Source organism: Poecilia reticulata, linkage group LG22 (assembly GCF_000633615.1).
Source record: "Poecilia reticulata strain Guanapo linkage group LG22, Guppy_female_1.0+MT, whole genome shotgun sequence".
NCBI classification, from domain to species: Eukaryota; Metazoa; Chordata; class Actinopteri; order Cyprinodontiformes; family Poeciliidae; genus Poecilia; species Poecilia reticulata.
In genome coordinates this window covers 17,586,152-17,598,344 of record NC_024352.1, presented here as the reverse complement: position 1 = coordinate 17,598,344, position 12,193 = coordinate 17,586,152, and the positions used below count along the sequence as shown (strand labels likewise).

The following is a 12,193-nucleotide window of genomic DNA, read 5'->3' as shown; positions in this document are numbered from 1 at the left end:
GTTTTGCACTTGAGCAAGGATAGCATTAGCGGTGAGATAATGGCGCTGTGTATTGTTCGCTTGGCTGTGTGGAAATGGTGGGACAGGATCTATTAGATGCAGGCCCATTTCCCACCAACTGACGCTACCGGTTAGCCGCAAACATTAGATAAAGAGCCGAGCCTCCCAGAGCCTTTGTAATTTGTTTGTGTTTTTCTGCTTAATGTACTTTGCTCAATCTTGTTTAGCGATGATGGAAGCTGATAGTCTTATCTTGCCTTGCCAAGGGCATGAGCCACCACAAACTGCTAGGTTTGAACATTGTCCCATTGAGGAACAGTGTTTTTTTTATTTATTTTTTTATCTTTGTTTTCTGGTGCTATTTTGATGTTAAAGCCATCATGGAGCTTGTTTGCACTGAAATTTTTGGGATTGAATTGATCCTGGAAGAAAATTACTGTGATCAAAATGATATTCTCAAATTTCCTTTTTCTCCCTCTATAGGAATTTCATCTCTTAAATATTTTAAACTTATGAGGTAAGCACAGCTATCTTAATGCTATCTTCCTCACACCATGCAATAAGTGAAGTCTTTCACCTCCCTGCCAATAATCTTCTCACATTTTAGAGGGCTTTTGTACTGTGAACCACTCTCCCCTCACAAAGGATTTGTTGGAGGCTTCATCATCTTATGCAGTTAAAGACCATCTATGGAAAAAAAAATACAGTCTGGAGCTTTAAGAGTAAGTTAAACCAGTATCAGTGCTGTAATTTCTTCTCTCCCTCTCTTTCTGGAGATCAGAGGAGGGTTTTTTGAGATCTTTGAAGGATGCAGGACAGGAGAGTTACAACACTAAAAGCTGGAAAAAAAAGAAAGATTTTACAATTTGGAGCTTGTGTGTATAAATGGACATGAGCACATGACCGTGTGTACACCCTGCGGACCAGGCGTTTGCTTTGGGCCATAAAAAAAACAACTGACATAGTTTGCCTCTCTGTGGCGCTGGATTGTGCTCTTTGATTCTGTCCCTCTCACTTTCTGAAAGCAACTTCCTGTATCAAATGCTTTTTTTCCTCCCTCCAGCCAAACGGGAATGTTGATATACAACAGCTCTGGGATCATAACTTTGTTTTTATCTCCCAGAGAAAGCTCTTGCTGCAATGTTTACACGACTTTACCAAAAATTATGAGTTGATTAAAAGCAAACCTTTAGTGACAGTTTGATTGAAACCTGATAAGATGTAAGTTTGTTTGCTAAAGCTGCATAGATTCATCCATCCATAACTGTCTTCTGCTTCTTCATTTAGTTTTCACTGTGTGTTGATAAGGAAAGCCTCCTTGTCCTTGGCCTGCTGAAACAAAGACGCAGTGCTTGCTTTGGCCAAATACTCGTTCCTCCCTGCCTGACAACTGTCTGGGTGTGTGTTTATGTAGACGTATATATCTTAAGAGGAAACCCAGCAAATGTTAATCTCACTACATTTCCAATCCCTGATGAATTTCTACATTTTCCTGTGATGCATGGAAAATGTATTCGTCAAAAACAGAATTGTGTTTGTCAAAAACAATTCTGTCTCTAAAAAAAAAAAACTTAGCAGGACAATGTATTTGAAATTGAAATTTGTATTCTGTCATTTGAAATGAATGCGGTAGTAAACTGTTTACATTCATATAAATTACATATGATAACGAAGTTGAACACAGTTTGGAGGTATCAAAATAAGGCTGGTATCTCCAAGTGGAGGCTAAAACTTCCTTTCTGCTTTGCTTTGTGATGTTGGATAAAGTCTCAGTAAATTACTCCTTGTCTTAACATGCCCAAATACAAACTCAATAGAACAGAATGCCACCGTTGCACCTCCATGAATAAATTCAATATTTTTCCTTCTTTGTCAGCGCACACTTGCCTGTCACTCCTCACATTTCTGGTTGATGAGCAGAGCTCATTCATCGGCCTGAAGAGACAACGTGTCATGTCATATCCTCTGTTGGCTGGTCACACCTGCATCGCAGCCTAAGCGGAGGATTATGCTCTTCTGTGGTCTGCTTCTTTCCTCCATGTCCTCATGCTACATCATCTTTGGAAGTTTATGTGCAGCTGGCTTAGTGGGAACTTTGTTTTTCTTGCTTCAGCAGTGTGCATGGTTGAGACCTGACACATGTTGAGTCATCTAGCCAGTCTGTCTGCAAGCGCAAAGGAAGAGCCCATCATTCAGCAGCTACTTCAAACACACAGCAACACCAGTGTACCGTAGGGAATGTGTTTTTGAAAAGCTATTTGAACAAGATTTTGCCTAATATGTGTTTTAAATAGCCACCTGCTAAGCCTCCATGTCCTTTTTTACTGTTTTGTTGTATCTGAAACCCTCAGTAGATACTCTTGTATCCGAATAGAAATGGTTAAACTTTAAATGTTAACCGCTGCAACATAATTATAAACACTCCCAAATATTTCTTGTATATGGTTTTACATATGCTGTAACCTGCCTCTTTCTGAACTCAGGTTGTCACTTTGGATCGTACAGAAAGGTAAAGAGAATCAAACATCTGTCTTCTTCTTTGCTCAGACTCAGCTTCCTGTCATTTTAGTATGTCTAAGCTGTCAGGGCACCTTATCACGCCCCAGGACTTTGTCAGTATTCCATTAAATGAGATCGCTTGACCCCAACAGGCCCCAACTCTGCACTGCATCCACTTTAGATGCAACAGCAACCCCCATCCCAATATTCCCACAGTGGGGGCAAGCACAGAAGGACAATCCCATTAGATTAAAACGGGTCCAGAGTGCATCTAATGCAGGCAACATTAAAACTGTGTCACATCCAGTCACTTACATGATGGATGCAGGGAAGGTGGGGCAGAGAGGAGGCCAGATGGAGTAGAATGTTGAAGACAAGGGGGTGTAGGATTTAAAGCTCTGGGGTCAGACGTGCTGATAATATGACATTGTGATTGCAGCTTTGGAGAGCAGTAGACAGGACTTCTGTGCCCTTGAGCAAACTGTCATTCAATGCACTTTAATTGAATTCCTCCACCTTCTTCAGTTTTCCACCAAACTGATATTACAGATAGAACACTTCATACAACACACAACATTCATGTGAAGCATTATGCCGTATTTGTTCACCAATTTGCAATTTACAAAGAGGATTCATAATCAGGACATTCTGGAAAGGTTGGAATTATATTTAGGTATTTTCCAGTATGAGGAAAAAGCATTAAAAAAGGTTTATATTTCCTGATTTTAAGCCCTATGCCATTGTTTACAGATCTGTCCGTGCTTCTGCAGGTTCCATGTTTAAAGCCTGATACCTGTAGAACTTTCTGCCATGAATTCAAAGTCATCTTTTCTGTTATTGAGAAATAAGCTATTCTTATACGTGTTTTATTTCAAAATGTCATTTTCTAGACTAAATTTTTGACATGAAAAATGCATAGGAACCCTGGGTGATAATTTGTTACTTTGCATTTGTAATAGGTACAATCTGGCAGCTCTGGGCTCAGACTGAATCTGGCATTTTGGAAACCCACCATTCTGCAAATTGGAGCTTTGTATTGTTAGGGTGTATAATTAGAAGCTCATTGTGACAGCCATTGAGAGAGCATTAATGAGGGTTCTGATGTATTCCATATGAATATGAATATTGAATTTTTAATATTTTATGGCTTTCTAATTGCCTTGGTTGCTGTTAATGGCTTTGACTGTTAAACATTTCCCTGACTGAATATCTACCCAAGTGAGGAGAGAATTGCAGCTTCCTTCAGTAAAATTTTTGTATGTATCTTTATTACAGAAAGATTTTGTGACTGAAGGCATGTCTGTGACTGTGAATACATTTGAACCAGTCTTTTACTCCCTTCCAAAGATAAATGTACATTTAATTACAAAATACATCACACGCTACCTGATATAGAGTTTAATGGCTGTATCGTTTCTTTGTGGAGCGTGTCTGCTGGCCTTAATCTTTTCCACAGCTGACATCTTAATAACTCAGGCCTCTCCATCTATTTCCACAGGAGACATCCGGATGTGGGGGAAGGATTAGTTTAATGAATTTGACAATTAGTAACAGAAGTTAATGACTGCATGGGGCTAAGTATCCTGATGGACATAGCTAGAGGGACTAAGGGCCTCCATTGCTGTGGGCCATAGATCCTCATTAATAGCTTCTCTGCCTGCTGGAGAAGACATGGGAAGTCAGGTCATGCCTTTGTTTAGCCTGCCTTTGATGGAGCTTCTAGGGGTTTGGACTGTTGCACAACACCATGCCAGAATACGCCTGGGCAGGAGCTGGATAAAAACCCCAATGTCTGAACAAGGTTAGGGTCATTTCATGTCAAAAATAACAAATTAAGAACAAAGTACAGGGACTTTCAAAAGTTTTCATACCCCACCATATTTTATCACACTTCAACCACAAATATTTTTGTATATATTTTTTTTATGCAATAGACCAACAACATTTTATCAATGTGTTAGCATGGCCCAATCAAAGTTCATAACTAAATCCAATTGAAAGTGTTGTTTACAGAGCATTTCCAGTTTGACCATACTTGAACTATTTTGCTCTTCACAATTATGCACTAGCTCGTGGTGCTTTATCACATGAACTCACAGTAACTACAAGGAAGTTTGTGGTTTGAATGTGGCAAAAGAAAAGATCTTTTGCAAATTGGGTTCTGACCCTCCTGAGAACCTTAGTGTTGATTATTAATATAACGGTCAAAATATTGTTTTGTCAGAGAAGCTCTGGAATAGATTATATTTCATTCAGTGTTTTACTGAGCTACCTTGTTTTTAGAATATCTTTACTTTTAACTATACATCTCAGCTTTTCTAAAAACTACAAATTTGTTATCATAGTAGTGTGAATACCCAAGACATCAATCATTTCTAATTTATGGCTTATTCAAAAATAATTCACCCTGAGTCTTGGACTAGATTTTGAAAAATAATCTCCAGAGCAGCGCTATCCCTCCTCATTCCAGCCCGTCTCCTGGCAATTCTGTAATGGCGACAAAAACACAGCCTCATCCAAAAATAATCATTTCCCAAAGCCACTGCCAAATGCTCCAGTAGCAAAAGTCTCCACTGCAAACAGAAAGGGATGTGTGAGAAATTCATCTCATGTTATAATTAGTGGCGAGTAGGCTGTAAGGCTGTGCGATGGGATGTAATGAGAGCCAGGGAAAAAAAAAAAAAGAGGTGCCATTTAATTAGACGAGGCAGAGTTGAACCTTTGAGGTCCAAGTACCCACAACCGCCTGCCTCCTGAGAGAGGCTAGATAGAGGGAGACAGACAGACTAAAATACACAAAGAAGCTGTTATTTGTTGTTGCTCTGGCGTGCTGATGCTCTTGTCAGGTCCTGCCAAGTTTAAAGCCGAGGGACTAAATTGGTGTTGATGTTGCACGCTCCTTTACAAACTCTCTCCTTTGTGAATCTTCTCAGCTTTCTGTCTGTCCTCCCTAATTCCACTCTGTGGCTCCTAATTTGCCTCTTTAGAGAGTGACAGTTGCATTTAGGCAAAAGGTTATCATTGTATTAGAGTGGTGTTTTCCTCGAGGCTTACCTAGAATTACATGACACCGCCTGCAGCCACCTTTCCCTCTATGCTGGCCTGAAATGTTATCAGTCTGACTTAATTACTGTCACCAGGCAATGGGATTGACTCTAATGTATGTTCTGGTTCTGGACTCTCTGGAGAGATTTTAGAACCTGAGGAAAATCCCTTCTTAAGATATTTCTGTGTTGAACTGCATGTCTACAGTTTAATACCTCACTTCCTCTGCTTCACAGTTAGCACAGTGCACATGCATGGAGCGCATCCTTTATCTGATTCGCCGGCGCGCCTATGTGGAGCTGTGTGTGCGTGTTTGCTTGTGTGTCTGAGCTCAGCATCAAGCCCCAGGCAGGGCATGGATTTCATTTAGGAAAGTATCAAAGGTTTACACCGTGTTCGCTTTAATCAGCATGTTTATCAGGCAGAGAAAAATTGCAGGAAGGGACCACAGGGAGAGGGAGGGGCAGTGGAGGATGAGGGTGGGGGTNGGGTTATCTTAAGGACCAGTAGCCAGGGAAATTGATAATGGCTACAAGGTAATTTACTGGAGACTTGGGCATCCCTCCTCTGCTCCTACCCTTGCCTCTCATTCTAATTACAGCCCATGTAATGTTCTAATGAATCTGCAGGTGTGTGTGGGTAGAGGAGGGAGGAGGGTGGCATGGAGGCATTTATGAGGATGTATAACCATCAGCATGTGGCTCTTGCTCGTGATCGTGTGTGTATATGTGCGTGTTTGAGTGTGTCACTCTAGATCAAGCCTGTTTTCCTGTAAGAAGATTGAATGCATCTCAAGGCTGCGCCAGCATCTCTCAAGTGCATTGTTGTCCCACAGTTTTTGAAGTATGAATATGATATGAAGAGCAATTAGATACGCCTTTAGCAATATTAAAGATACATGCCACTCACAGATGGAAAGTTGCGCTGGTGCTTCAATTCGTCAGTGTAGCTCCATCTTTTGGCTGGATGTGCAGAGGGTAGAAAATCTGGACCAGATGTACAGTTGTTTCTCAGTAAATTAGAACGTTAACAAAAATTTTATTACTTCAGAAATTCTCCTGAACTTCTTTCTGGTTTAACACAAGGAATGACACAATTTTAGCCAATCTCCCAGATAAGTTTGTGTGGAGTGAGTCTTGAATCTCTGACCCCAGTTTCACTCCACTATTTGTCTATGTCCCCAAACTTTTGAATTGGATTTGCTTCTCAATCTTCTCAAAGCTGTGATTATGGTTGCTGCTTGTGGACAATTTTCTGCTACACCTTAACTCTCCATTAATATACTGGGATACAGCATTATGCATACAAAGCTTTACATGAATGAATTGTAATGGCTTACCCTCGTTTTGGGTTGTGTCAATGAATTTCTGCTCGTCAACTGTCAACTTATCACTCTTTCTCATAATTGCCTTGGTTGTAGCATTTCTGTAATATTGGTGAGCCTGTAAGACACAGAAACTATCATTGGTAGTACCAGTGCACATGCATGAACAAACACACTTAAGTTTTTAAGACACAACCTCCCAGGACGACCATTGCCTTCCTTTGAAATTCCACTAAGTTCTCATCTCCCTTCATTGCTCTGTCTGGGATTTGTCCCTTTGAGCTCAATTTCTCAGGATGCATTTAATCTGAGCCATTCAGCAAATAGAAACCAGACCTGTGAACGACGACATTGAGTTTCTGCATTGTTTTTGAATTGTAGTATGTATGGTTGTAGTTTGGCAACAGCAAGTGAACAAAGCCATTCAATCCCTGCTAGCCACGCTTCCGCAGTTAAAGCAAGAGGAATGTTTAAGACATTTTATTGGGATGGTTGTTTAAAGCGCATGCAATTTACAAAATGCTTCATGTGAAGCTCCCTTCATTGGCAGTACCAAGGATATCTTAATAAGCCCAAAGTCTGAACAGCAAAGGACATTTGGGTGCCATTTGTCATTTGGATTCCATTACAAATTTGAAAAGAATAGTTTACTCTAGAAGAATGTGACACCCCTGTTCTGTTACCAAGCAAGTTTTTGTCTTTCCTTTATAATAAAAGAAAACAATGAGCTATTATTGTTTCTTGTCCTCACAGGAAAAGGAGGCCATTGAGGCAGTGTCTGTAGGAGCTATTCTGTCCGATTACCAGAGGGTCCGTGTGGAAAATGTGTAAGTCAAACACTGGAGGTTTAGAACAGCAAAGCTTACTTGTTCCTCTGAACTCAAGTAAGGCACAATCTGTGGTTCACCAAAGGAGAATGGAACATTCAGTTTTTCTCTCACTTGTGTGACTAAACTAAACTAAGACAGGGTTCTGTTTACTCGTACACAGAACCCTCACATGTACACACATTTTGTTTTGCTTATGCCATTTGTATTTAGGCTTGTTTCACTCCAGGTAAGTAAGCTGAAATTCTCATCATTTTTAAGATTTTTCTGAACAAATCTTTAAACATAAAATAATTTTAATAAGACAGCACAGCACTAAAGCTGTTGTTTTAACAACACATACTAAATTTACTCACATGTATATGAAATAGAGACAACCACATTTATTGGCACCACTGATAAAAGATTATTTCAATAGCAAAAATGTAAACTAAAAATCCAGCCCTTTGAGACCCATTATTTAGTAGAATAAGAAATCTAACATTAAGATACATCTTTTATAAATGTGAAATTACATGGCATAGTTACTACTTTGCACATTGTTCTTTAGAAAGGACTTGTTTTCTTTCATAACATAAAACGTTGGAGCAAACATTCATTGACCATTCCTCTTTGTACAATCTCTTGTGTCCATCAGATTACAATCTTATTTAAAATGATCTGGTTCAAGATGCCATGCTTATAACAAGGTCCCTGGGGTTCTTTGGCAAAGATGTGGGACCATCGCATCTTAGTATTTCACCATACTTGATAGTTTGCATGAAAAAATTCCCATTTTGATCAAATCAAACTGGATCTTGCTTGTTGCAAAACAGCTCAATTTTGGTGTAGAGTTTAGCAAACAAGATTAAGATTTCTCACTTAGTATATCAAATTAAAAGTTGTATTTTTTTCATTTTATTTTTTCACTGTGAGATTATCCTACTGCTGCCACAATATGAGCTGAATTTTAGCACATTTTATAACAGAGATACCAACAAATATTTGTGCATGTGTAATAGATGCAATGCTCCCTGTCAGTTCTTTGAGGAGTGGACATTTGTGAATATACAGTTTGACTCATGTTACTTCTGACTGCATGATGTAATAAAAATCATTAAATGGGGTTTTTGTTTCCCATTAATAAGCCGTGAACTGTGGGCCTATCTGGGTGACAGCTTTCATGTAAATAGATAAGGTGCTGTGCCAATATGGGGCTGTGAAAATGTTCGGAAGTGGGCAGATATTCAATAATAACTACTTTGCATCTCTTTCACTTGTTTCATAGATGTCTGCGGCTTGGTCTGCAGCCCCTGGCCTACCTGTGGCGCCGAGACCAAGAGTCGCTGCTCTCTGAGATGATATCATCCAACCTACATGCCATCCTCATCAAAGTTGCTGCTTTTGGTGAGTTCTTTGCTTGTCTTTTGTTTGTGCCCCAGCCAGTTAACCTACCTTCTAGTTGCCTGTTTCCCTCCTTTCATTTCCTTCTTCTTGAGGTGCCAAGCTGGTCAGAAACGCAAACTTTTTATAATGAAAGTCGGTGGAAAGAAGCGGTGTATCTAAAGGAAGACAAGGAGACGAGTGAAGTACTACCCAACCCATTAATCTGCGACTTAGCGGCGGTGTTAAGACTTGCGCCAGCGGCAATGAATTGAACCAGAGAACAATATGAAAAGATAAGAAGCACAAAGGAGGAGGAGGGAGGTATTTTTGCGGCGTTGTGTTAGGAGGGGTGGGTGGAGAAATGGTTGGCAGTTGAGAAATACTCACAGGTGATTGCCCCTCACATTAATGCAAGCTGTCAATAACCGGTGCATGTCTGCACCGTGCAAGAGAGGCTCACCTATGCGTAGCTCCATTTATGCGGTCCGTGAAGTGAAGATTAAAATCTCGGTTCTCTCATTTGCAGTCTTCAACTGCTTCGGCTCTGAGGAAAGAGGGTTACTATGGAGTCACATGCTCTCCTCTCGTCTGTTTTGGAGCCTGAGGACAGAAAGATCAGGTTACTGTAAAACAGTAGGGATAGAACAAAATTTTCCTTTTTTCTTCTCTCGAGTACATGATGTCAGGATCCGTACCTGTATCTGCTTGACAGTGCAGCTGGATTCTTTTGGGCTGTTCCAATGATAAATGATTATTGTGGCTACAAATGGTTCTTTTTACTCTTAAATTACTTGCAGGGGGAGGTCATTATATACACACTGTTTACGTCCTGTTAAGTGCTTGTTGTCACCTTTGGAAGCAATCAGTCGGATCGGAGTCTGGAGCTGAGTGATGACCTGTGGAGCTGAGTATGTTTAGGATATTCTGCCTACCTTTCAACACTGCTTAGATAACCCCTCATGGCATGCACTCGCAAAACCATTTATTGTTGGTACTTAAGTTGCTGCAGCCGACACTCATTTTTTATGTTAATAATAAATAAAAGGGGTTTGACAATAAATATGATGGCCATCAAAGGAGAGATGTTTTCAAGATTTTATTTTCTCGCTAAATTAACCAAGAGATTTTGCTTTAAAATCAATTAAAGACATGATACATTTAGTTTATCTTCTTTAGAATCATATAGTACAGACTGATGAGGGCTTCAGTAGAAAAGTCAAATGTGCTTTTGTTCAAATACAAAAGTAGTTCTTCGTCTTCCATTTATGGGCTAATCATGAAATTAAATGAAAGAAATGTTTTTAAGAGAACAACTCACTGAAGACGTGTCGCCTTGTAACTCTCCTACCCTGCCAAGCTTTGTAATCCAAACACAACTTGATCTGAAAGCAAATTCCTCAAATTTTTTTGAAAGATTATAATTAGAATAGAAGATCACCTCAGGTGCCTTATGCGTACGTTTTGGCGTCCGGGCTGAAGATGTTTGTGTGCGTACGTGTACGTGTGTGTTTTGGCTACAGGTAAAGCGAGCAGATCGTATCAGGCCTGACTTCTCACCTGTCCCAAGGCAGTAGTAATTAGAAAGGAGAGAATTGAATAGAGGGGCAAGCGCCAAAGGCATTTTAGGCAGCCCCCCCATAATTGCAGCTTTGGAGGGAGCAGGTCTGAGCAGTGAGGTGTGCTGCTTAGGGAAGATTGGATAACAGAAGGGCGTACCTGGTGGGCTTCGGTTTTTGTGTGTGACAGAGAAAGAAAATGAGTCTTTGAGGGATTTACTTGTGCAGACCTTTAGAAAAAGAGGGGGAAAAAAACAACTTTCCTGGGGCAAAGGTTAAGTCTACGTTTCAAATCCCAACTGCAACAGCTTATGATATTCTGTAGAAGTCTGAAATGGGTGTTTTTTCCCCTCTGTTTGATTCTCAGAAATGAGAAGTCATTCAAGATTTATTTTCCATCATTAGTTTTGCTAGTCGACCAAAATTCCACCAATACCAGAAATCCTTGAAGCGTATCTGTCTGAATGCTCAAAGTCGGTCTTCTAGAAAGCGTGTTTGTATGCTGATGACTGCCTAAAACCTTTTTTTTTTTTTTTTCTAAAGATGCCAACTGTCATAGAGGGGAGTAAGTTCAATCACCCAAGTTTATGCAAATGAATGCCAGGAAATGCTTCTAATTAAAGAAAAATGTGTTGTGTGGTTCTGAAGCTGTCTCTTTAAAATGCAATATCTCCTGAGCTGACCATGCTAATTGGCATTTCTAAAAGCTAGTATAAAATATTCATGTAATTAGATAATTGATTGATTAATGCAGGTATGTATCAGGGCACAGGTTCAGCAGTTAATTGGTCCTGCCAGGAGTAATTGGCACGTGCGAAATCGAGGTCTGTCTGCATGAACTGGAAGGCAGCCTTTAAATTACCACAAAAATTATTTAATTTATCTTTCAGGACAATTAATAGTTGTGATAATGACTAGTAAAAGGTTTTCATGTTGAATAATTGAGTTCTTTTCCCTTCAGACACTGGGAGTCTTATGTTTTCTGGTTATTAGATACAAGCTTTAACTCGTATCTAATAAAGCTTAAGTTTTTAGAAGATAATTAAATTGACATTGATGCTATATTACACTTATTAATTTTTTTATTGTCTTTTGATTTATTTATTCCTAATTAAAATCTTTTGAAATTGCTGTCACAGTAAGAAAAAGTTGTCAGTTTCTTTATCAAAGCTCAGAAATAGTTGTAAAATCTTTTAACAAGTATATAAAAATACCAAAATTTGGCAGTGCAGGCAGGTGCCAAGTGGAGAAACACCCTCCGGTTCCAGGAAAACCATTTATCCACTGTCATAGAGGTCCATGCTGACTAGCCTGAGCATTCATGGTAGGCTCTGCTGTGGGGAAGGTGTTGCAGTGCTGCAGAGCTAAAGGAAGATGTGAGTAGCGTGTACGCTAGCCTGATTGACAGTGCCAAGATCTTCCTCCATTGTTCCGACTTGTTGTTTTTGACCAGGAGTGGTGCATTTCTTCAAGTATCAGTAGAAGAAGGCAGAATTTCGTTTTGTTTTTGTTTTTTTCCCCAGAGGTCATCTGTCAGGACAAGGTACAATTTCTAACAAATATGTAAAAAATAGAAA

The 12,193-nt window shown here is 39.7% G+C and overlaps 1 protein-coding gene and 1 long non-coding RNA gene across 4 annotated transcripts in view; one reads left to right on the top strand and one right to left on the bottom strand.

Annotated features, from left to right (window-relative positions):
* Window positions 1-12,193, top strand: part of dph6 (diphthamine biosynthesis 6) — a 67,024-nt gene that overhangs the window by 10,596 nt on the left and 44,235 nt on the right. For all 3 annotated transcript variants that reach the window (XR_532616.1, XM_008399794.1, XM_008399795.1), the window contains 2 exons: window positions 7,622-7,695; window positions 8,963-9,081. Coding sequence is in view for 2 of the 3 variants with exons in the window: in XM_008399794.1 (XP_008398016.1) it covers window positions 7,622-7,695; window positions 8,963-9,081 (193 nt within the window). In the remaining variant the exon portion in view is untranslated. The remainder of the gene's footprint in view (window positions 1-7,621; window positions 7,696-8,962; window positions 9,082-12,193) is intronic.
* Window positions 6,454-9,226, bottom strand: LOC108165819 (uncharacterized). Its single transcript, XR_001776133.1, has 3 exons — window positions 9,130-9,226; window positions 6,884-6,986; window positions 6,454-6,530 (listed from the first exon to the last, which is right to left on the bottom strand). It is a non-coding gene; the product is annotated as an uncharacterized LOC108165819 (long non-coding RNA).